We start from the raw sequence: 26,075 nt of genomic DNA, 5'->3' as shown, positions 1-26,075 counted from the left end.
AGGGGCATGTAGAGCTGGTGTGAGCTTCCGACCCACTGCCTTCCCTCGGATACTTCTTAACCCATAATTTGTCGCTGGCCCGCCGGGGAAAGGGATGGTTTGGGTGTGATGGGGGTGGCGTGATGCGCTGGAACCACAGCAACAGGGGTATCTCCTCTCGCAGCGACGGGTAATCTTATCCATCATGCATACTACATGAAACTGTGATTGAAGATGATGGGTGCATGGGATGAAGCTGGTAGACAGCAGAGATGGATAGATTGAGTAGATACCAAGAGAGTGAGAGATTAGAGTGTCATAGAGAGAGAGATGCTGGGGGAGAGAAGATCGTGCCATCTTAGTTGTTATACCCCTAGGTGCGGATGTGAAAACACGCCCCACAGACCCTAAGAGATGCAAGAAAAGCATGTCTGGCCTATAGTCTCAGTAACATTATGTTTTTAACTCTTCGTGTGCCAGGTTTGCACACCCAACTCAGTCAATGGTGTGCCAACTTCACATAGGTTTGCTCAAATGCACAGCCACGCACAAACCAATGTGTTTTGATTCCTGGTTATTTTCGAGATAGATAGCCATAACTTTGTCATAAGATTGACATCACAGCAAAAGCTTACAATGTTTTTGCTACAATTTTGCTGTATTGCATTTCAGCAATAAATGCTCACAAAGATCTTTAGAAGCAGACTATCCCATGATTGCCATTCTATGTTTATCTTTCATTGGCTTGAAAGCTGTTTTGTCTGCAAAAGTGCTATATTTTCTTTGAGGTCTAAACCAAGTTTAGATGAAATATAGTAGCATTCACATGTTCTGCATCAGCAAAACAAGAAAGTAGCTCAACCACAATACAGCTATAGATACATAGAAAGGAAAACATATGACAAAAAAAAACAACAAACAAACCAAGGAGCTTCATTGCAAAGACCCAAAAAGTCAGAGAGAAAATAAAAGTAGATCTAAAGAGATAGTATAGAAAAGATAAAGAATAATATCTATATAACTATGTAGATATAATGGTCAGAATGAAGATGTGATTGTTGTTATGGGTTTAAGTATTTTTTTTTTGTCTTTTACAGCTTGACAAATTGATTTATATAGCATCCTTTTCCATAATGAGTGTTTGTTAATTCATTTTATTCTTGCCAAATGTGGTTGAATAAAGAAAATGGTTCTAGCTAAGAAAACGAGTAGAATTAGTGAATTTAAAGCATGGAGAGGGCTTGTTGTACATAGTGCAGAATTCAAACCATAAAACTAGTAAAATAATGTATGATAAGCTGTTATCTTTTGTAGATATTCTACAAATGATAATAGAAATGATCTACAGTTTGAAAAACAATAAAAACCAGCAGAATTATATTGTGGAGAGCAAGTATTTGCACTTTACTATGTAACTTTCCTAATATAATATATAATGTGTAGATGTAGCATGTGATTTTGAAGGTTGCTGTAACGTATAGTCACAGTGCATAACAAATTGTACAATTTGTGCAAACCAACGTAATTTCGATGTAATGCACAATTAACACAAAATTAGCAGTATAATTCATTGTTAAGACAATTCTGACACTGCTGTGTCATATAATATGTAAAATCAGATCCCCCCCCCCCCCCCCCCCCGTAAGGTTGAAGAATTTAATCTGTGTGCTGTAAAGTTATAAGAACATACTTGTTGTTTGGAATGAGAGAGAGAAAGAGAGAGAAAAAAAAAAACAGATATTTACCTGTATTATATTGATTGTGGCTGAATTTATGGAATACTGTATACGCCATATATTTCGCGAGTCTAAATTTTCGCGAATCGGGAATTCCCGATGATTTCGCGAGCTGTTAAATTCGCGATCGTGGAGTCCTGTACTGAACGGAGAAGAGTATACGCGTACTGGTACGTCACATTCACATTGGGATCATAAGAGTCAATATTTTCGCATGTCTTTAATTTCACAAATAGCTCCTGACTCGCGAAATTTGCGAAAATAAAAACCTCACGAAATATTTGGCGTATGCAGTACATTGATCTCTGTGCAAAATGTCAGTCACACAGTTACATTGTATCTTTCAAAGATGTGAAAATACTGCATTGATTTTTGGCCAAGATTTTGAATTTGACCTGTGAATACTCTGGGAGCTGGTGGGCCTCGTGTGAGTAGGCAAATATTGGGGTAATTGATTTAAAGCAGTTGATGGCTACATAATCAATGGTGTCATGTTAGTTACTACATTGAATGATTACTTACTCGAGGCAATCTTGCAGCTTTTTTTTGTTGAAGGTCTATAAAAACAATATTTCATGCACTACAGAGTGTGTGTCGAAGATGCATACACTGCTACCTAATCGATTGACTGCCCTCTGCCTGATAGTGAACAAAATGCACTGTATTGATGTTATTGTTCTTTAACCCATCAAAATCTGTTAAACCACTTATTACAGATTTTTGTATATGTTGTTAAGTATTTCATCAGGCAGGATTTAAAAAAAAAATCATTTCAGCCCTTTGTTGATATTTGTAATTGGTTGTTTTGGTTGCAGAATTTTCAAGAGCCTGTTAAATGCTGTATGTATCAACTGATTCTGAATTTGACAACATTTTTTTTTTTATACAATCAAAGTAGATTATTGTTTCTCTCTCAAATTGGCAAATGATTGTAAATTTCCAAGCTCTGATTTTGAGCAGATCTGACATGTTTAGCTAGTGCCATCTAATCTTTCTTCAGTTCAAGATATGCAATGAAATTCAAAGTTGCCAATTTAGTGATGGCAAAATTAGAACTTCTGCAGAAAAATTCCCCCTAGATCTGAGGGGTGAACAAACTTTAGTGACACACACACACACACACACACACACACACACACACACACAAAACAGATCATTGTGAAAATTGACTGAAAGTGCTGGCTAACACTACCTCATTGGCAAAACAACCTCGGCCTGGTTCAAAAAATTGAGGCCAAGTTCGCCCAGAGGGCTTGAAGTGATCATGAATGGATGTGTTTGTTCGTAGAAGAGGTTTTTTGTTGTTGTTGTTGTTATGTAATTTTTGCAGAAGTGTGACTCGCATCTTCTTCAAATTGTGAGAAATAGATACTAATTTGATGCAGTAAAAAGAGGGCAGTATTAGAGAAAGAAAAATATACAGTTTGAGGCCTGTCTGATGTATAATGTTTAGCTATTACTGCTTGCAGTGTGATGTATTACTATGTCAGGCACCACACTAAAAAATGGGTTGCACGAAGTCAATTTTGATATGAAGAATTATTGCTCCTCGTGTAGTGTTGTGGGTTTTTTTTTTTTCATATCAGAGACAGAATAACAAAAAAAAAATAGGGCATCTGAAATCCTGTCAAATTGACTTCTGTTTCATGAAGACTAAACTGGGTGATCAAGAAAGCTAGCTCAGAGACTGATAAGCATTCATGGCACATTACCATTGTAGAGTAGGTCTTTGGATCTCTGAAAGACATCAGTTTAAATTTGCAGGTTATCCCCCCACCCCCCACCATAGGACCATTGAAGCTTCATCCTCTGCATTCATCACAATCAGGTGAAGTAGTAGTGAACGTGCTTCAAATGTTTCAGATTAGGCTAAGGGGGCGTTTTTGCTCAATTTCTGAAGGCAGAATCAGCGATTTGAAGCCCTGATCCAAATCACTGTTCATGGGGGTACTGTTTACGCTAAAAATGTTCGAGCACTAGAAAGAGTCAATTTCACAAACATGCACTGCGCATGGTTGAAAACCTATAAACCCTTATTGTAGCGAGCTGTTCGGTGTATACAATTTGGCATTTATGTCTCCCCAGTAGATGCGATTAGGGAGAATCACCAATCGTATTTAAACACAACTTTTTGTACATTTTGAATTGGCGTTCTGGAATAGCGTTTGAGGTGGGGCGTAACCGAGTTTTGCACTAATTACATTTCAAAATGCTGCTTACGGCCCCCCAAAAGTTATTAAGTACAAATGCACCCATAGTGTCTTTGGCTAGTATGTAGCCACTGTCTCCATCTTTTTTTCAGACGAGGAGATTGTACTGTTTCCCTCCGTGGAATGCGAGCTTCAGTGGCAGATTATTTCCAGTTTTTAGCACTCCACTTGAAACGATGATGGCAGTTACATTGTTCTTCATTTCCCTGGAATACACTCAAAATTGTCTAAGCCTCCTCAAGATTTGCTGAAAAGGAAGAAAAACATGCAGACTCGACAAGCTCGTATTAGAACTTGCTACACTTGAACGGCCTGGGATTTTATCCTAGCATACAAGATGTTCTCATCTTATACCACTTCCATTTTCTGAGGTATTCAGATTTGTTGTTGTTGGTTTTTTTTTTTCATTTTAATTTGGGTAAGTGTGTGTCTATTTAATCTGTGTGTGGTTTTTCTGTGCTTGTATTTTGCAATCTTAGGGCTCCCCCTCCCCGTCATAGTCCCATTTTTTTTAAAATAAAAAAAGAATGTATAATTGGTTTTGATGTTGTGTGCATTACTTTTCACATTGTGTGTGTGTGTCTATGTGTGTGTGTGTCTATGTGTGTGTGTGTGTGTGGTTGTATGTCTGTCTGACTGTTCAGTCGTCTTAGGATATTCTTTTTCTTTAAAAAGTGATTCACACTTTACAGTTATGTGTATATATATGATGTGCATTTGTGAGACAAGAATTATTATAGTCAAATGTATTCAGTTAATAATCCTCAGTTCAATCATGAAGAATTCTTAAAGGTTATGATATCAAGGAGGTAATCTGACAAGTGCCTCTAGTCATCTATATCTTTCTCCTTGTTGGTGTATGGTGTATCTAGAACATGTTAATCTTGTTTTCTAGATGAAGGAAGTATTGATTACAATTCTGTTAGTTTGGTCACCAAAACAAAATCTTCTTGATTGAATTACAGGCCAATAAAATGTCCTGAGCTTATGAAGTATTGCATCTCTCTTAGCTTTGCTCAGCTCCTTGTAGCCTCCCATCAACCCTACACTGTACATCCTCACTTTACTACATCCATTTCCATGAACTGACAGTACAACCCAGGGTGCATATTAATTGATACTCGCATAGCATTGATATTCTTATTTTGTCCGTTGGATGAAACATTACGACCTTTAGTGACCCTCACATATACCCACCCCATTCACCTCTACTGTACATGGCCTCAAGCACCTCACATTTAGTGTGTCAAGGCAAAGACTGATCACATAATGTAGATCATGTCTGTCCAGCTTGATATCATTGCATAAATCGATGAACTGCAGTGGGACAATTGTCGCTTTGGATGCCCACATCATTCAGAGGTTCACTGATGACTTCTGGAGGGCATGGAAAGGTGAGATCTTACACGGGGCTCAGGGCGTTGCACCCTTTTAAATAAACGATGTCCGACACCACGGGCTGGGCAGATGCGTGCCGTTGGACCCCCAGACGATTAAGATATATTTATGGGCTGTTGCTGCCAGACTCGAGAGAGTATCGGATGGCTGTGATACAAATTAGATCCGTCTCTGGTGTCCACTTGGCAAAGAATCGAACAGGAAAATCCTCCATAAGCCCGAGCCGCTTGCTTACGTGCGAGTCCGTTTGTTGTTCTTTATGTCCACGCACCCTTCTCGTGAGCTGTTGTGATGCAGGTTAATTTGCGGCAATAGCAGTGGTATTGTCTTCTCTCCTAAGTAGCTTTTGCTGGCGTCCAGCTTGTTTTTAAAATTGCAACAACACTTTGTGGATGATGTACTGGCTTTCTTTTTCATATCAGCTTTCTGCAGAGAGGGTTGGTTTTTTTTTTTGTCATTTGTATGAGTGCCTTGAAGTTTGTTTTGTTTTGTTTTGTTTTTTCTCCAGTGGATACCATTCCACAACCAGCTTTCGAGATATTTCTTGAAGGAATTTAGTTGTGAGCCAGTTGGTGTGCCAATTTTGTAGACTTCATACATCTGTATACTATCCATGTCATTCCCAACTAATGACATCTAATACAAAGCAGATAAAGGAAAATCATTTTCACTCTCAAATGCAATCTTATTTTGATTTCCTAACAAAACCGTAACATGTTTGGATTGTGCACGACTGGTTTAGACAGAGATTTCAAGGTTTTGGTGCACTGAGTTAGATCTCAAAGGTTTTTCTTTGTCAAATGTTGCTTACAGATGGTGTATGTTTCAGGAAAAAAAAAAATGGTGTTTGAGTTCAGCTAAGAGTCCAAATCCATACTGGCAGTAAGAGAAGTATTTTCTGGCATTTCATGGATTCTGTGTGAGCACTTAAATCACCTTCTCTATTTCACCTGAAAGCACAGGAATCCTAGTAACTGGATATGTTGCGACTGAGCAATGACAGTGTTCACATTGTGGGTTCATTTCTTTTCAACATCCTCATGGTACTTTGAAAATGAGAGCTACTTCTGCTTTTGTCATATACATGCATGTATAGAGAGAAGTGTATTGTCTCTGAAAAACTTTTCGTGCATCCAAAAAAAAAATTAAAAAAAAAAAATCCCCCCCATGCATTATTGTGTTTCCCCAGTCATGACTTCTATCCTTAAACATGGTATGACTCTGCAGTGTTTTGTATGTACACAGGGAAGTCTTGGCATTTTGGAGTTGACATTGGGCAAGCATATCTCTCTCTCTCTCTCTCTTTTATTAAATATTATTCATTCTTGTTTTTCTATTTTATGCCTACCCTGAAGTGGGCTTGTGGCTTTCTTTTCTCTTCCCTGCCCTGCCACTTAAGGGGATTTGTGGCAGAGAAAATGTAAAAGGGCGATGCATGATAAACTTTGAGAGACTGTGGGAGGAGGGATGCTTGAGCCTACTGAACTATGCTTCGTGTATATGTGATGATTTGATCACCGTAGAAGCCAACGGGGACTTCAGACTGCCTGGGAGAAGATCAGACATTTGCGTCCGCTTCTAAAGTTTGACAGAATGGTTTCCAACAACCCTCCCTCTTTTTCTTCCCTTCTTATCCCTCCCTCCCCCCACCCCCATCCCCTTCAAGCCTCAAATGAGTCTGAAGTGTGTGGGAGACAGAGCGGTGATAAATAAGGAAATGCACTTTTCTTTTTTTTTTGTATGTGGTGGTCTCGCACGTTTGATGACGTCACAATCTCTAAAAATACATGTATATGTCAAGTGTCACTCATTGGGCATATAATGACATGGATTACAAATGTTTTGTGAATCCATGCTAGTGAGAGAGAGAGAGAGAGGAAAAAAAAAGAAACACAGGGAAAGCATATGGAGTTTTTTCCAATATATTCGGAGTGTTGAGTGCCTGTTCGTTAATATCATAATATTCTCATTGTAGATCTAACTAAGGCATTAGTTTGACATCTGTTTCACCTCTATTTTGTATGATTTGGACCTCAGGCTTCCTTTAATGATTTTCATCCAGATGTAGCATTTTGCAAGGGATAAAAAGATGGTGTGTGTGTGTGTGTGTGTGTGTGTGTGTGTGTGTGTTATGATCTACCATCACGAAGAAATTTCATTTTGCCTAACACATTGCCATCAGTTGTACAAAGAGGCCTGTAGAATACTTTCATATCTAATATAGATCACCTGTTTTTCCCCCGCTGGTATCTTCCTACTCTGAAAGTAAAGTGATCTGTACTTTCTCTGTTCCATGCACAAAATGCAATCCTTCCATCAGTGGGTGACTACACCCCACCTTCAAGGGGGGTTTATGTTCATCCGTGCGTAAACAGTGCTGTGGGTGAATTGTTTATGTGATATTTGATGTTAAAACAGTATACATGTAGTGTATTGGTCTTGGTGGCCTGTTCAAAAGAAAATGATGATACAAGTCGCTGTATTGCTTTGACTGCCTTGGGTTTTGAAGTTAGGAAGAACCTGAGGTGTATGGTGGAAGGATGACATCAGAAGTAATTTAGTCTATTAATCTGCCTTAGTTTGCTTTGTGTGTTTCTGAGATCATTTTAGATAATTTTATAATCTCTGAAGGTGAGGTAGATTTCTGTTCCCTTTATGTACGAGTTTGTAGATAATCACTATTCTAGAGAATTCAAAAAGATTTGATACCTTCCCATCTTGTTTAAAAAAATGCCACACCACACTACAAATTTATGTCATAATTAGTGATGCAGAGCTACAGAATAACATAGAAATAACTAATTTGTCGAGATTCATGTAGAAAAGTGTCATAATGATATTTGCTGATGTGTAAGCTACTAGTATTGTAGGAGTCACATCAGATATGATGCCCTTTGGCAAATGGAATGTTCCTGAAGGCCCTAGCCTGTGACGCAAAGTCCAAGTGGTGTGTGTTTGTACTTGTCTGTGTTCGCTTACAATTGTTCAATGCACCCACCCTTATTAAACTCGATCAAGACTTGACTGAAAAAGATTTAACATCTATGTAGGTACAAGATAAACATGTGAGAGCCCGTCAAAAATGAGGATGTACATTGTAGAATACATTCCAGGATTGCAAGATCTGTGACACAAACAGCAATGAAAGAGGCTTTGAAATTTTGATTGTGATGTAATACACTGGTTTAGCATTGCAGAAATGGTGTGTGTAAAATGGAAGGTAAGTAATGACTGGCATTTTAATGATTCTTATACAAATAGATTATCATTATGACAGTACACATCATGTGTGGTTGTATGAGGTGACCTGATAGATATTTGATGCTCTGACTCATACCCAAAAATAATCTTCCCCTCTTTCTTCATTTTCTCCCCTGCTAGCCTCATCTCAAAGATGCTGGTGCGCAAGCCGGAGAGGCGGATGACCCTGCGGGAGATCGAGAACGACCCCTGGCTGCACATCGGGAGGCGGACGCGGCGGCCGTCGGACCCCGTCATCACGCGAGAGCAGATCTCAGAGCAGCTTCATGGCAGCATCATGGACATCATGCTGAACGGCAAGATGGCCGACAGGAAGTCCATTCTTGAGTGAGTAGAGAGCCTCCGGAACACAACGGTCCTCTCGGCATCACGGCAAACCCCTCACGATTACAACTTAGTTCCACTGCCAACGGCAGTTGACAGCAGAAAAAGTGTGGGATATGTGGAAGGAAATGCTGCTTGAGATTCCAGCTCTGTACCTTCTCTTGTAAACCTTCCCACGTTCAATCTAATCTTATCAGAAGACTTGCATTTGGCATTAGTGTGGTAAGAAGAGAATAGATACCGAATGACATAGGCAACAAAACATCCGGGATACAGTCCATCTTGTATCTATTTATACGGCATTGTGTTCCCAACTTTTCAAACGCAAATGACGTATGACGGATGAATTTCAATTGAATTACACAGAATTCTTCTGAATCGGAGGGGATGACAAACAAAATGTAGCATCAACAAATTACAATGAAAGCTTTCAAATTGCCCTTAAATTTAAAAATATAGATTTTCACCCAAACATCTATTTCCACTGTAAGCAAATATGGTAAATACACCCCCTCAACTTGTCTTATCAATAGCCTGTGTAATTAATACTTTCTCACAACAACTTTGCTATACTGGTGATTTAACCATTCTTTCACGCAAGCCGATGGTTCTTCAAAAGTCACACTCCGGATTCACTGTCAGTGATGCCAAATAACGTATCAAATGTCGGGCTCCTGAAACCAGCAATTAGGAGTTGAGGCATTTGTAAGGCATTTGTGCAATGCAATTATCCGTATTACTTGCGTCATCATCGTGAGAGCTGCTACATGGTGTCTCACTTGTTTTCCTGTGTGGACCATCTCTCATACTTATCTGTGCTTTTGACCATTTTATTTTCTGTTTCTTGTAGACTTTATCAGTCAAATATCCTAAATGTGTTGTTTTAACTGAGAACCTCACAGCAACCACCTCTGGCAAGTTGTTTGCATCATTTCCTCAAACTAAAGATAGGGAGACTTTCTTTTTAATGATAGATAAAAAGCCTCAGCATCTGACATTTTCCCTATTTTTATGCTGACAATGTTTACAGCACAGTTGAGTTTTTAGACTATTGCACCTTTACATTATTTACATAGTTTACTCAAGTGTCAGTTTTTTTTTTTTTTTTTTTTTTTTTGGGGGGGGGGGTTGTTGTTGTTAGGGTTTCTCCCTTTTAACTTTATTGATTTGTTCTGTTGTATCCATTGAAACTGACACTGTATTTCCATTTTGTTACGACATTTTGATAACTTGTGTAGACAAAGTGAGGGGATATTGAGTGCTTTAGCAAAAAAAGAAGTATCCTGGTATTTGAGAGATATTATTATTCTGAAACTTCATGTTTAGGTTGTAGATATTTGTAATTCATATGCTTTAGTAACAATTTATTTTGTCATGAACATTTGTGTTGGAACAAGTTCATTTATAGATGGCCTACATATATTCTCTCACATATTCAATTGTTTATCTATGTTTTTTTTTATAATTCTTTCAGTTAATATATTATATGCGCTACAAATACGTATCCAGGAAAAGATTGGAAACAACATGGAAGTATAAAGGGTGATATGTGTATAAATATGGCCAGATAAAGATAAATTGAATCTCTGTGCATGCTCCAAGATTAAAAGTAAAAGGTCAGAGATTTTAATTCCAGACTTCAAACACTAATTTTGACAGTTTTTTGTGCAATTTAAGCAAGCTGTGCCACACGAGAGCTGTGACAATGCAGAATAAATGATGACTTTGTTTTCAAGAGTTTTGTGATTGTTAAAAAGCAAAACTGTCAAGTAAACATGTTCTCCATGTGGAAGTACTTGACCAGGCTGGTCACATGAGTCTACTGGTATAAGTACTAGTACAGGAAACCACTGATATAATTGCAGAAAGGTAGATGATAAAAAGTTACTGTCAAAGTGAATTTCTAAATGATAATAAGTTTTTCAATACCTGCAGTAGTAATACCTGCAAATCAAGATACTGGCACAATGAGCAACATTTTCATAAAAGCTCATCCAATGCAAAATGTGCTGTGACAAGATTGCCAATAGAGAGTATGGCATTCAGAAAACAACAAATAAAAACAAGAGATAACAATACCTGACATTGCTAATATTAATATATAAAATGAACTTGTGATTGCACTTTTGGAAAAAATTACAATTTTGTCTGTTTATCTATAGGTTATTATATCAGTTATGTATGTATACATAAGCACAGTTGTGTTCCGCTTTGTGCAATTCTTGAAACTGAAGAAGAGCAACCATGAACATAAAGTTTCTTTGATAGCTCCTCTAGATTTTAATTTTCACTCACAATTTCAAAGGATTCTGAAGCATTAGGTTGTATTCCTCCTCCTCAACAGGTCGATAGAAAAGGATCGCTACGACCACCTGTCAGCCACATATTTCCTTCTGGCGGAGCGCAAGCTAAAGAAGCAGAAAGAGGAGAGGCTCAAGTTCTCGGCCAGTGACATCAGGAGGACCATGGGCAGTCCCCAGCCCCGCACAGGAAGTGGGGGTCAAAGGTGAGGCAGAGACACTTCCCCTCCATCCCCCTTCATCCCCCCAACCCCAACCCCAACCGCCGCCCCCAAATTCTTGTCTCTATACGCAAGCTTGCATGCCCACGCTTCATGACACCATGTCAATACAGCGCTCGCTGCATAATTGTGAAGGGTTTGGCAGAACATGGCTTTCCACAGATTTAGGAATACCGGCATACCTGATTTGCCAGGGAGCACGTCGCGGGGGCAGAGAATCCAGACAAGATAATGCACTTACAGCTCACATGACATGCACAGTAATGCACTGGTATACACAGTGCCCATGTTAGGCTGGTGCAAAGTCACAGAGTGGCTTTATGCAGATTCTACCAGTTTATCAATATATCACAGTTTCTCTAAAAAAGTAGATAAAATTAATGTATTGGAAACCTTTACATTACCATTTTACAGATAAGTAAATAGTATGCAGACAGCACATACATAATTAATTTGATACACTGTAGAAGCAAACTTGGAGACCTGCTGTACCGTGAGTTTTAGTAGCAAGGCATGTTTTAACCCATTGAGGGACTGAGGACGAGTCCCGAGTATACTCGGGCAAGTGTCTATGGGAAATGTGTGTTTTATAGAGCCCGTCTTCAACAGGTTAATGGTGTTTACATGATAGAGATGGTATAGTTTTGATTGAGATGGGGATTAACTTTTTCTGAGATAATAAGGAACCACTTTTATGACATATCAAGGAGCGTGCAATTCTAAGAGGAATTAAAAGTTTATTTGATATTTGACTCACCTTTTATGAGGACCACTTTAATTTGTTGTTGTTTGTTTTTTTTTAAATTTTTTTTTGGGGTTGGATATTTCAGCCATTTCAAAACCGATTTTCATCTAATGAACTTTTAATTCCTGGTTGAATTACATTGCTTTTTGATATGTCATATAAATGGTTTCTAATTATCTCGCAAAAACTTAAAATGTGAATCCTCATCTGAACCAAAACTATACCATCCCTTTGACCAGCATGAATCTCGCCCAAGTTTTGTGAATGACTTCCTTGTAGTGTACCAGAAATAGTAAAACACATAATTAGTTTAAAATATGGTGGCTCCTGCTTACTTGGAAGGGGTTGGGAGACAAGTTTTTTCTCCCATTTAAGAGAGAGAAAAACACAATGCCTTCCTATTGTGTAGTCCCACAAACTACTCCTACTACCCAATGGCAAAGGCTTAGAGTATAAAAGTACAATGGGCAGAAGCTATCCAGGATTAGTCAGAAATTCATTGTTTCTGTAAGAAAATTAAATCACGGTGATCATAATTGTGTATTTCGCTATCATTCAAACATCAGTGAGGGGAAATAGAAGTATTTTAGCCACAATATGCCCTGATAGAGTAGATTGTGGTTCTGATTAAGTGGTAAAAAGAACATGTACAAAGTTTGTTACAGTGTACATTACAGAATTGAATTTTGTTGCACTTTATCGGTTGAGCACTGTATAGTGTGCAATGGCTCATCATACCACAAATTCTCCAGTACTTGCTGTGCAAAGACCCACACCATGTGCATTACATTAGTACATGATTCAGATCCTGGTGCATACAATACCTCAAGGGATATTGTTTTCTGGGTAATATTTTCTGCACACTTTGGTAGTACAACAGTATTTGTACTCACATTGGTGCATGAAGCACTGATGTGTGTGTGCAAAGCACCAATTTACAAAGGCAGCCAAGCACCAATTTGCAAAGGCAAATGAACTTCAATGTTTAGATCATGTTCCATAGTCGTGAAAAAACTTGTGGTTTTGTTGATGTGCATGTGTGTGTTTGTGTTTTTTTAAATGTGTGCATGAATGCATTAATTCTGCTGTTCCAGTTAAAGTGTTTTAAAAAGTTTAGGGGGTAATGACCTCACCTGTGGACAGGCACAGGATTAAAGGCCCTGATTGGTACTTAATTGTGTGTGTGTGAATGTCTGTGTGTGCATGCTCAAGAGTATGATTATGGTGTCCATGTGAGTGTGTGTTGGGTGTCCTTGTGTATTGCTATGACTGTCTGCATTTGTGTGTTTGTGAATATGTGTGCATCATTTGGTTGGGAGCATACTACACACAACTAAGCTGGAGTAAGTGTGTGTGAATAATTAAGTATTGAGCTGTGTGAGAGTGGCTGTCACAGACGAGTTGGTATGGGAGGAGGAGAAGGAGGAGGAGGCCCTCTACTGACCATGGTCAGTGACATCGCAGTGAGACCCATGGGGTGTGATACTTGACCATTCAGACACGAACTGAGGTAACCGACAGATCACAAGCTCTGCTCGGAGGAATTGATGAGATTCCTTTTTTTTTTAACCTATCTTACATGATTCGAGGATGATGTATGGATATAATTGTTGATTGCCTCATTTATACAAGTGCTATACAGAAAAGTATTTTTTATGATGTTAGATTATTTATTCTGTTTTTGATAGTTATAAATCATGTAAGTTGACTGTGATGCATGCATGCATGCATTAAAATAATGTGTGTTTTGAAAAAGAAAACCCAAACCTTTATTTATCTATTTAGTCACATGCCTAATGGTAATTGCACCCCACAAGAATTCATTGTTCCTGCTCATGTTCACCTAGAGAATATGTATAGGATTAATTCTTCTACCAGAGCTATCAGGGGACCTGGATTCTTATATGCACGATGCGACATTAACTTCTTTTTTTTTCTGTGATTCTCCGTTTGGATCACTAAGATCTTGAAATGTGAAATTATGGTGGCCCGAAGCAAAAGCAAATGTAAAAGTCCCCTTTGAATCTTAATTGCCTGATTTGGCCACCAAGAGATGGCCTTATTTTAAATTTGATGGCCAGACATCTATCTTAAGTGGGCATTAAACTAATTTTGAGCCCTGTTATGTGTGCAGATATGTTTGTTAGAACGTATGTACGTGTTATCCTTCTCTCACATTTCAAATGTCTGTCAGATTCTGTGTTTTGTTGGAAGAGATAACGTCACCCCACATCCCCCCTTTCATTATAGTTGTGAGATAGGCAAGTTCTGCTTTATCTGGTCCTGTATATTGTTTGGAGAATGATATACAATATAATTTTTCGCCTTTATCTGTCCAGCTGTTCTCCCCATGAAGTGCTGTATTCCTCAAAAGGTCAAGCCAGGGGGAGGTCACTCTCTACTAATTGCTGTTCTGCCCTCAGCTTGTAGGAAACAATTAAGAAGACCTTTGCAGAACAAGAAGGGAATGTGTCTAGCCCTTGTATTGTTTCCAGTAAACCTTCCATAAAAAACAAACAAACAAAATTGGCAGAACTGTTCTTTCAGGGAAGGTTAAAGGTGACGAAACCAGGATATGCTTGACGTTTTACGATCACTAGAAACAATGTGTATGAATCTACTTTTGCCCTTCCTGTACACACGTACTAACCTGTCTCAGATACACAGATGATATAATCATGAATATATGCATACAGTGCACATACATACATACGTGCGCATATCAGCTTGCATGGTTTTCACCATTTTTTTTTCTATTTTCAGTGTGTGTCTTTAGCTATCAGCCCAAACATTTCAATGTCAGCACTTTCAGAGTTCATGTTTGAAAATAGAGGTGCAGACTTACATCTGGTATCAATTTCAGGAACTGAATATCATGTTCAAAAACCACTTCAGAAATCATGGTACATATATGTTTATCTATAATCACGATCAAGTAGTATAGTCAGAAAGTAATTGTATGTCGCCATGCTGAAAGAGAGTGAGAGAGAGAGAGAGAGAGAGAGAGATACAGATGGTATTACAGAGTGTACCTACACTGACCAAGAATACACAGATTAGTATTTATTTGTGTATTAACGCGTTAAATGGTTGCTAATGGCTTATTGCCCTCAGCCAAACTATTCTACCACCTCCCACACATAACCTGTTGTAAACAGCTTGTAAATTTCACCTGTCACCTGGATACTGGAATTTACAGCTTGTTTAGGTTTTCCATACATACATCCTGGAATCTTGGCATGTGATAAGTGTTAATGGGTCAGGAAAAGCTACACCACAACTTGGAATTTGAGGCAAGTGCGAAGAACAATGAACATGTTTGTCACTATAGAAACGATGTAACGTGATTAAAGCATTACATTACAGGTGTGTGTGTATGTGTGTGTGGGGGGGGGGGGATGGGGAAGATGTGTCCAGAAAGATTTGGTGATTGATATTTGCATGTAGTTGCATGTTACTTGACCCTGGTAAATAGTGTGTTTATGTGTGTTTTGTTTTGTTTTCTGAGCATGATCAAGAAGCTTCTACTAGTTCAGACGGTGCTGCTAAGTTAATGTTTAGTGAGCTAATTTAGATGATTGTGGTTCCCCTGTTGTTAAGGCAAGGCTCCTAACCACAAGAAATAATGTGGTTTGCACACACGCGGTCGATAATGAGGGCACCAATTGCGAAACATTAGTAGTTAGTGCTCCCATGTGAACACAATTAACAGCGAACTTATAGTTAGGCTTGGCCCCTGTAAGTGCTAACCGTAAGCGAACATCTGCATAACAGAAATGTGCTGTATAATGTTGTTTCAAAGGCAGAGATTTTCTCCCCAAAAGAGATGATATTATTTTTTTTCATTCCATCACCTTTTTCTTGATGATAACTTTATCCATCAGTCAATTGTCCAACAAGTACAGATTCATGAAATATTATTCTCAGCACTGAAGCAAAATATTTGGCTTACATAGAATTATTCATTATCAGTCTTTTCTTGTAAAATGATAAGAGAAGAGTCATCTTTACTACAAAGCAACTTAGCAATGATGTCTTCCACTCAAGATGTGTTGTAGCAGTCCGTGGTTGTGTTTGTGATTTCAGCTGTAATGCGAGAGAGATGAAAACTGGGTTATATATTTTTCCCCTCCCTCATTTACTCTGAGGGTCGTCGGTCATTGCAGTCCATGTGCCTTTATCGAGGGAGGACCGAGACAAAATCAAAGTAGCAACGTTGCGTGATTGTTTGACAATGCGTTTCCAGCATTTTGAACTTGATTTGCAGGATTTAATTGTCTTCATGGCATCACCCGGGGTGTCCGCAAATTGTGTCAAAGACAGAACCATTTTGCCTCCTGTTTTGTTTTTTCCTACTATGCAGTACAAAAACAAACAAAATGTCTGCTTTAACAACACAGGTAAAAAGTAGAAATGGACAATTTCTGATGAAAGCCAATGAGAAATGACTTACATATACTGCATAAGCTGTTATTTTTGCATACAGATATTTTTCGCGAAAGAGGAGGTCACGGACATTTTTGCGAGGTGTTGTTTTCACGAATTGTCACGGAGGCTACATGTATAGTAAGTGTACTATTACACTAGTGCATGCCGACATTTTCGCGTATTAATTCATGGTCCAACAGTAATTCGCATAAATTAAATCCTCCCGAAAATAACAGCTTATACAGTACCTTGATATAACAAAGAAGTAAACAAGCCTGCATGGTGGTGCAAGGAGGTATCTTCCTTGGTTGATATGAGCTGGTTCTGAGGCTAAATATTAACAGTGATCACTGGCTGCCCTCATGATGACCATGAAAGATGGCCCATGTCTTTCTTTCTTTTTTTTTCAATGTGCAAATACGCCTATGAATACATGTTGAAGCGTTATCTTGCTTGGCTTCTTCTGTCTGAGATCCAAAGTTGCCGTTTAGTCATAAAAGTGGGTCAAATTCAGACCTAATCGTTGACGGGGTGAGCAGTGTTAAACATACAAGATTTTTTCTCAAATTTCCATTTGTTTTATCAAGGCTGTATTATACCTACTTGTACCATTCATGCATAGACAAAAAGGGTTTTCGATCCTGAGGCTAGTGTTACATTGTAAACATTAGCTCAGTTACAATGTAAACATTAGCCCAGTTGCAAATTTTCAGTTAAAAACCATGTTGCTTTCGATGATTATCTGCAAATGCAAGAGACCACAGCTAAGACCCTCTTTTCCTCATTTCTTATTTCCAGGAGAACTCAAGAGGAGATCCAGCCAGATAGCGCCAAGCCAGGTATCAATAATAACGGCAAGCAGGCAGCTCCGGTCCAGCCCTCAACCACGCCCACCTCCTCTAAACCGGTGGCCATTCCTGGCGCCACCGGTGGCAGCATGGGCGGCGGCGGTGGGGCCAGCAGCGTGGGGTCGGGAGGCGGTCGCTACGACGCCCGCCAGCTGGAGGACTCGCCCCTGTCCAACAGCCCCCGCAGGCACCTGATCGAGAGGGAGCACCTCACTATCCACCCCAGGCATGGCAGGAGTATCGTCAAGGAGGGGCTTGGCTCTCTAGATGTGAGTATGAGGCTCGGATGGGTGTGACACTGTATGATAAGCAAGAGGTTTCCCCCACTGGCACCTCTCTATTCATTGTAGGCTAGGGGGTTCCTAATCTAATAATTTAAGCAAAACTGCAGCAACAACTACCCCTTAGAAAAAGCAAAGCCAAGCAAAACAAAACAGTTAAAACAACCCATAATAATGATGATAACAACAAATGTGGGACCCTGATTGTTGTAACTCTTTGAACGACTTTCTTAAATCATAACCCCCTCCCCCCCCCCCCCCCCCCCCCCCAAAAAAAAAAAAGAAAAAAAAGAAAAAAAAGAAAGAGAAATGAAGAAAAATACAAATAAAAGTTCTGGGAGAAAGAATTGATATGGGCATAAAGATACATAAATGAGATGACACCACAAATGCATGCATGACTATGAAATTGATAGATGGCGTTTTTTCCATTGCGTTAGATGAAAGAATAAAAGGAAGAGTAGTATGCCTTTTTATCTCAAGAAGCTATAATATTGTGCTTACTTTGCGTAAAGATGCAGAAGCACACATTTGTAGGAGAGGTGAAGGATTTGCCGAAATGGTTCCAACTTTGAGTCGTTGTCTTTGCTCTGTTATGATTGTGCGAAGTGACTGTTCACTTGCTTCATTGGTCAGCCTTCAGAGGTGACCGGATATAGCGCCAGGCTGACCAATAAAACACGCCGCAAGATCGCTTTGCTTGGACAGGTGAGGGAATGGTGTGCAGTATTCTGAACACAGTAACATGGTGCCTCACTGCGTAGTTCATTCCAAAGTATTGTGGAGTGGATATAGCTACCCTAATCATCAAAATGCATGAAAGAGTTCACTCATAATGTATGAATGTGTTCATAGATCCTTGTGTGAAACCTCACATTTCATAGGTTTTGTGTGAATCGTATAGTCTTTGTTTTACATGGTCGAAAATGAAATTAAACTAACAATAATTTGCCATTGAGACAGTATGAATGCCATGATGAATATCCCATGAAAACTGTCGTCTTGTTTTTGTTCATATTTGTTGTAATGTAAATTGCCAGTGATTTGCAACAGCCAGTTATGCTACCCAATGTCAAAGTGTCATTGCCAAGACCAACAGACATTATCTTCTGGACCATCATTATCATCTCATTCATCCATTGCAGCATTGAAATGACAGATGCCAAATAAATTGCATGTTTTGAACATCAGAAAGGTTTTGCAACACACTGCAAATTGTTTGAAGTCTTAATACAGGGCATGTGTTTTAGCATGGATAATGAGTGTTACAAGTGATTTGAACTTACAATTCTTTAAAGAAAGCTACAACTAACAAAGAAAAAAAAAAGATCAGCAGCCTAGAATACTTTGACCATCCTATCACAGATTTGATGATATAGATCATACTAGAGGAAGAAATATTATCAAATAGTTTCACATTTTTGACCATGCAGATGACGTAGTTGCAGTATGGGCTTTGATGTACCAGCTGTACGAAAGTATAATCTGCGAGGCTAGCATGAGTGTGATTGTGTAAGGTGATATCATGAGAGTAAGCCTGATATTTTGGGTTCAGAATAATATTATGTGATATTTTAGACATACGATATGCCAAGTAGAGGTTTGCATGTACTACATTAAAAAAAAAAAAATCAAAGGAATCATATTTCATTCATTTGTTCACCAGAATACAATCTAGATACATTGTCATCAAAGCTATACCATAGCATGTGCTTGGTGCGTCATCAAGTTAACCATATTTAGTCGGAGATCATATAAGGAAGAAAAATGCCCGTAAAGCTGACTTTGGCCATATAACCTTTGTACAGTTCTGTAACTTTTTTTGGGGGGGTGGGGGTGGGGGGGGGGTGGGGGATATTTTCATTGTAATGAAGTAGGGCAAATATTATATTAATGTAAAGCTTATCATGAAACAAATTCATATCTGCCCAAAACCAATACAATTATTTTCCCCAACATTATATGGTTTTCGTGATGACGTATCATATATACATGTATCATGATGTCTTTATTCACCTTTACAGTGTCCTAGAAATTTGTATGGCTAGTGTCAATATTGATATGACATCTCCCCAGTGTCTTGATTATTTGAAAGTTAGTGAGAAGGTAGTGCTGAATGTCCACCATCAAAATTCCTTCTATTTATGTGCCCCTCCCCCCTCTGCATCATTATCATCATCATCATCACTACCACTTTCATCATGATTCATAAAAACTTACATTCCTTATACTGTGTCAGTACTTACTTTTGTTGATTCATAGTGATCACATTAGACAGAGATATTGTCATGGGTGATCTTTTTACAGCAATGACTCTGTTTGATTGACTTAATAGGAATTTATCAGCAGTACCTTTCTGTCCTATCAATGATGACGCTTTTGCCAGCAGTACACCTTCTTGTGAATATCACACAGAATAACCAGACTTGACAAGGCCTCTCACGAAATGTCCTCTTATAACTATTTAAAAAAAAGAAAAGCCTATGGCATTGCTGCCGTAGTATTGTATGTCAATCAAATCATTCTCGACAGGTAAATCCCAGGGAGAAGCTATTACCATTCATTTCAAAACTCTGTACTCATTTATAGAACGAGGTTGTCTCAAATATGTGCATTTACAATATGCATTGCCAATATAGAATGCCATCAACAAAATTCCCTCGCCCGATATTGAGGACAGACCGCAACCTTGGGCGGACGTCCATGAGATGTCATTTATTATGTCCACTGTCGAAATTGCCTCGCTGCTCTGACATTACCGCCTGATGGCTGTTATGGTACAGCTCCCCACGAGAGCGTGTCGCCGTGTTTTTCACCCTCGGTACTAACGTCATCTGTGGTGTGTCGGCATATCTGGTTCATGGTCGAGATAGGTTGTGACTAAGAGTTCAACCTTTTTTAAAGGTGTCAGTCCTCTTGTGCAAGTTTCTCCTGATGTCCCTTGAATTTCTACGTGAGACTGCAGAGGTTTCATAAACTCAAATCAATAGATCAGGACAGGAGGGACAATACTAAGTCATATGAGCTTTTTTTCATGTGCATATACATCAGTTGTTGTTTTTAAACCTCCAATAGTAGGTGTAAACATTTGCTTTGCCCATGTAAATATTTTCCAAGAAGCAGTAGGGATATCACCTCTTATCAAATATGAGATGGGCCATTTCTATCTGTAATCATGCTCATCCATTGAAAACGGCCTCAGTGATCCGCTGAAAAGAGGCTCGTAAATTATTCGAAGTGTCACACTAATTGTGGGGGGGGGGGGGGGGAATTGCTCCACGTGAAAATAGTTGGCATTAATGTAACCAGTGGCATGGAAGATGACGAATAGCTAATGCCGCCATGCATCATCTGAGAACAAACTTCTTGATCGGAAGAGGAGATCGAACAGCTGGATGACATACGTCAAAGTTATTTATTTATTATAAATGCACACATTCGGACATACAGGCAGACAAACTAACATTCTGATATACATGCACAGATGAAAAGATGGAGTGATGGATGGGTGGATACGTACGTGCAGACATAAATGTGTATTTAGACTATCATCGAATCAGATTCCCTGGCAGTAACGCTGAACTCATAGAGGCGGAAATGATCTTGATAAGTAGAAATGATGGTGATGGGTCATGAACCCTAAATTGTCAGATAAATCTCGTAATACTGCAATCACCATGATACTGCACAGTCACCCTAGTTGGCATGCGTGCAACTAGACAGCTATCTTTACTTGGAGTGTCATATTCCCCCCTCCCCCCTCTCTCTCTTGCGTAGAGAGGGAATAGTGGTGTAATGATATTCCCGTAATGATGGCGGAGCCACGTTGGCATCACAGGTTACAGTTTAATGTGTCAAGCCTGGGATGGATGCCAAGCTGGCTGGGTTAATGTGTCTCGTTCATTTGTGTCTACAGGAGAAGTTGGCAGCAATGCAGGGGAAATGGCAGTGATTAATGATTCCGAAAAAAATGTGTTTCTTCTGACAAACCGTGCAGTGCTGGTGATAAATATGCTAATGATGGTGATTATCCATGTGAAGCACAACCAAAACAATTACTACTACCACTTTTAATTCTAATAATGATTAAGGGAATGATATTGATAATAATGATAATGATGGTTATACTGATGCTTCTACTAAGTACTGCTGATGCTAATACTAATGCTACAATTGTGTACTCACATTTAAGTGCTTACAATACTGCTAATTTCATTGATAATTTTAATTCTATCACTGTAATTATCAACATGCTTATTACTATCAATTGTTACGATTAATTGCTATAATATACTAATTGTTGATATTACTCATAGTAGTACTTGTACAACAACTTGTAATAATGATTGTAATTTCATTATTATAATAATCTTCAACATCTTAATTTTTATCATCAATTGTTATAATAATAAGGGTCAGAAAAGGAGGACAGCATAAAATGTGTCATGTAATAATTCTTTATGTTCACATTAATACCAAATCCTGGCAATGGAAAAAGAATAATTTGAGGTAACAAGGTTTGCAGATGAGACTAGTCGACCCCTTGAACCAGTGAGTGATGAATGTTTTCAGCAGATAACTTGTACTTTGGCAGCAGAACATCATCGTCATGTACAATGTACAACATATGTTCACATGAACAAGGAAGAGGAACACAACCGTCTGTTAATCATGACAAGGTTGACAGCATGTGATACCCACAATGTCATACTAAGTTCGCATACAACAAGTTTTTTTTTTTTTTTTGTGGTTTCGTTACATGTGATATTCAAGGAAACTTCACTCTCTGATTGAATTGACTGAGGTATTAAAAAAAAAGGTAGTTGAGCAAACAAAACATTTGAATTTTCGTATATTTATTTATTTTATTTATTTGTATATATACATGTATATATATCTATTGTATATATATATATATATATATATATATATATATATATATATATATATATATTGCAAATCAATAACATCCAATATACCACCATGCAGGACAAATATATATGGAAGAAGACATATGATATTAGAGAGACAAATTCAAGGGAATGATGACATCACCTGATAATTCTACCATTGGCCCGCACGCAAATGTTTTCAAAGTTTTCTGTTTTTTGCTCAAGAGAATTCAATATAGAGAGATCTTACATCCTTCAGTGAGAATTATTCTGTAGTTGCAATGGTTTTGAGAGGGAATCATAATGCTCTATGTAGGTGAGAGTTATTTAGTTTAAATTAATGCTCAGTAGGGCCTATAGGTGAGAGTTATTGAGTTTAGATTTAGACTTCCAAGTTAATGATTTTGAAAGAGTTTTTATACAAAACAAGGCAACCGTCTTGAAGTGATAGCTTTCATCACCTCGTCGTATTTCACCATGTGACATTGACCCAAATCACATTATCATGAAAAGTGTAAAACTTCAGCATAAAAGATATTACAGTCAACTTGAATGTATGAAGGTGTCAAATTTTTGCAGTCTGGAGTCTGGTTCCACAAATTTCCTTGTGAAATGTTTCTATTGTATGGTGTAGGGGAGAGTCCCCAAAAAGTGTTCATCAAGGTCCAGTCATGTTTTGGCAAAACACATGAGATTATGTGTCAGCTGTTGTCTAGCGAGTGCTGACGATTTCATGTGATATAACATCTGTCAGTGATATATATATTAAACTGTTTGTTTTTTTCCTGCTTGTGTGGAAGAGATATGACTCCACCATTTTGAAAACTTTAAACTCTTTATTTCCCCCTGATGCCATTTGCCATAATTAGAAACCAGAAAAAAAGATGTGTACTTCTCAGAGATTATAACATAGAGGACAGGCCCGTAAGTGGCTGCTTAACCAGTTGAGGACGAGTCCCAAGTATACTCTGGCAAGGGTTTATGGGAAATGCGTGTTGTAACAAAATCAGTCCATCCTCAATGGGTCAATCAGAATTTTCACTCAAATGATGACATGAACAGGTGGCCTCACTAAATTGATAGTTATTTATGCAGACGTCTACAGATATTTCTGCTGATGTTTGCAGCAAACATCTATAGTTTCCCCCAATTTCCTTGAGCGGAGTTGTTAAAGAAACATGGAACATGAAAATTTCTCATACAAAACAATTTAGGTGCGTAATGCTCTAACATTGACAGCGACATGACCAAGAAGTCTACAGTGAGGGGAGCAGTTCATACAAGATGTCAGCTCCTTTTACACCAGTATATTAAACCAAGGAATTAAATGCCCTTAGAAGCATACTCAGTCATCATATGTAATTTATTTTTGGTACATTTTGTTTGCTCAGGAGGATGAGTACCAACATGTTGCTGAGGATGAGGATCAAGACCCGATGGTGAACTTTGACGATCTTTCCGACCCCCACGAACCCACCCCTCCCTCGCCCTCACCCCAGGAGGTCGTGGTGGGGGACCCTGGTCCCAACAACAGCAAGGGGACTAGCTGTGGGGGCAGCAGCAGTGGTGGCACCAGCAGTGGTTGCAGCAGTGTGGGAGGGGCAGGAGGAGGAGGAGGAGGAGGGGGGAGTGGAGGGGGCCGTCAGTCCAACAATAGCAATCGGTCCACCCTTCAGTCCAAGATCTGCACATCAGTACTGAACCAAATCACAGAAGAGGAAGGTAAGAATGGTTTACCTGGTCCATCTGAGGGCAACAATATACCCACTTTCCCTCTGTTTGGATTTCAGCATATGTTGTATTGTGTCACACATCATTCATTCATTCAGATATACACACATATTACTATAAAGGTGCATGCCAACATACACACACACTGTACATGTACATGTGTACATACAACATGCATATATACAGTATGTATGCAGATACATGCATATACACACACTGCTTTCATCAGCTGAGAATCAGAAGGGCGCTTTCGCATTCTAAGATTTGAGTATCAATAATAACGGAACAATCAATTTTCATGAAAAAAAGTTAATTCAATCAAAAGTGGGTAGATTTATAAGCATTGTTCCAAATACAGGGCAAAAAAAGTGTCCTTGTGGTTTTAATTTTTAATATTTTACTGAAAATGAAAATAATTTAAGATTTACACCATAATAATGTAGAGGAGATCAAGCTCTACAATGTGATACCGTTAACTCAATACCCCCCAAAATTGAGATAAAGCTTTTCTAGTTCTCAGCCGACGATATAAACCTGTATACTTGTACATACATACATACATACACATATACACATGTGCATATTTTCATTGAATCACAATACATCCTGTATGTAACTGGTATCGCTACGTAGCAGTAGTATCTTGACATGGCCCTATTGTGTCCTCGCGCTGTAGGTCAACAGCATACTGTGTGTTGTCATCTTATATCCATTCAGGTCATCCCAGTGTGGGAATGCTCAGAGTTTATGACCTGCCCTCAGCCGTTGTTTGTGTTATGGCTTCACAAATTGTTGATTCTATTCCAGTACTGAGTTCTTGCCTCAGTGAGTGTTGGATATAACAATAGATGGCAAGATTAAAAGGAAGAAAAAAAAAATACTGAAATGCATGCTCAATCAACTGCTCTATGCCCGCCCTATTCCACCTCATTCTACAAAATGAGATTAACACATTATTTTCATATCTCATGTAGATGTCAAACTATCAACACAAGTGTACACCATTGGTGTTTCACATTGTTGACTGTAAATTTGGGAATTCACATTATGTAGATGTGTTTTGCGAGACATACTTGTAGATATTTGGCAGCTTGCACTATTTTGATTGTTTAAAGGTCCTGTTTATCCTTGGGAGCAGTGATTTAAAAAGTGTTACAGATATCACAATTAATGCATATGTGTAGGTCAGTTGTATCACAAAACATCCTACCATATAACATTTTCGCAATAAAGCCTAAAATATAAGGAGATATCACTTTTTTTCTCAACAGACCATAACTGTAGATGGTTTAGTCTAGAAATATTTTCATTGTACCTATTGTTCACATTTTTTATATTTAACAATACTTAACATTGGCTGTACTGGTTCAAATTTTTACATTGGTTGTTTCTATCCCTAACTCACATATTAGAACTATTTTGAAGTACTTAAGCTGGGTTTTTTTTTTCATCTGTAAATGGTAAATAATGCCTTTAATCAAGGAGAAAAATATCTGATGACATGTGGACTTTGTGTGTGTGTGGGGGGGGGGGGGCAGTTGGAGGGGGTGGACATGGTATGAGAATGAATCTTCCTAGATTTTCTGTCGTTATATATTGGTTGCAAGCGCCCAAATATCGCTGCCTTGGAAACATCGTCTACAGGAGTGCCCGCCGCTATGAATTATTTCCATACATTACACAAACACCCCAGCTGCACTTATAGGAGCCAGTGAGTGCAT

At 38.6% G+C, this 26,075-nt stretch overlaps 1 protein-coding gene across 1 annotated transcript in view; it reads left to right on the top strand.

The window, feature by feature from the left end:
* LOC139721480 (uncharacterized) overlaps positions 1-26,075 on the top strand; it is an 85,226-nt gene that overhangs the window by 54,777 nt on the left and 4,374 nt on the right. The window contains exons 3-7 of the mRNA XM_071632796.1: positions 8,705-8,911; positions 11,253-11,414; positions 17,401-17,719; positions 24,015-24,109; positions 24,200-24,345. Coding sequence (XP_071488897.1) covers positions 8,705-8,911; positions 11,253-11,414; positions 17,401-17,719; positions 24,015-24,109; positions 24,200-24,345 — 929 coding nt within the window. The remainder of the gene's footprint in view (positions 1-8,704; positions 8,912-11,252; positions 11,415-17,400; positions 17,720-24,014; positions 24,110-24,199; positions 24,346-26,075) is intronic.

This window comes from Diadema antillarum, unplaced genomic scaffold, assembly GCF_040938485.1.
Source record: "Diadema antillarum isolate AM-2024a unplaced genomic scaffold, OU_Dant_1.0 scf00000143, whole genome shotgun sequence".
In the NCBI taxonomy this organism is placed as follows: Eukaryota; Metazoa; Echinodermata; class Echinoidea; order Diadematoida; family Diadematidae; genus Diadema; species Diadema antillarum.
Note: the sequence above shows the minus strand (reverse complement) of the source record. Positions and strands in the feature narration are given on the sequence as shown.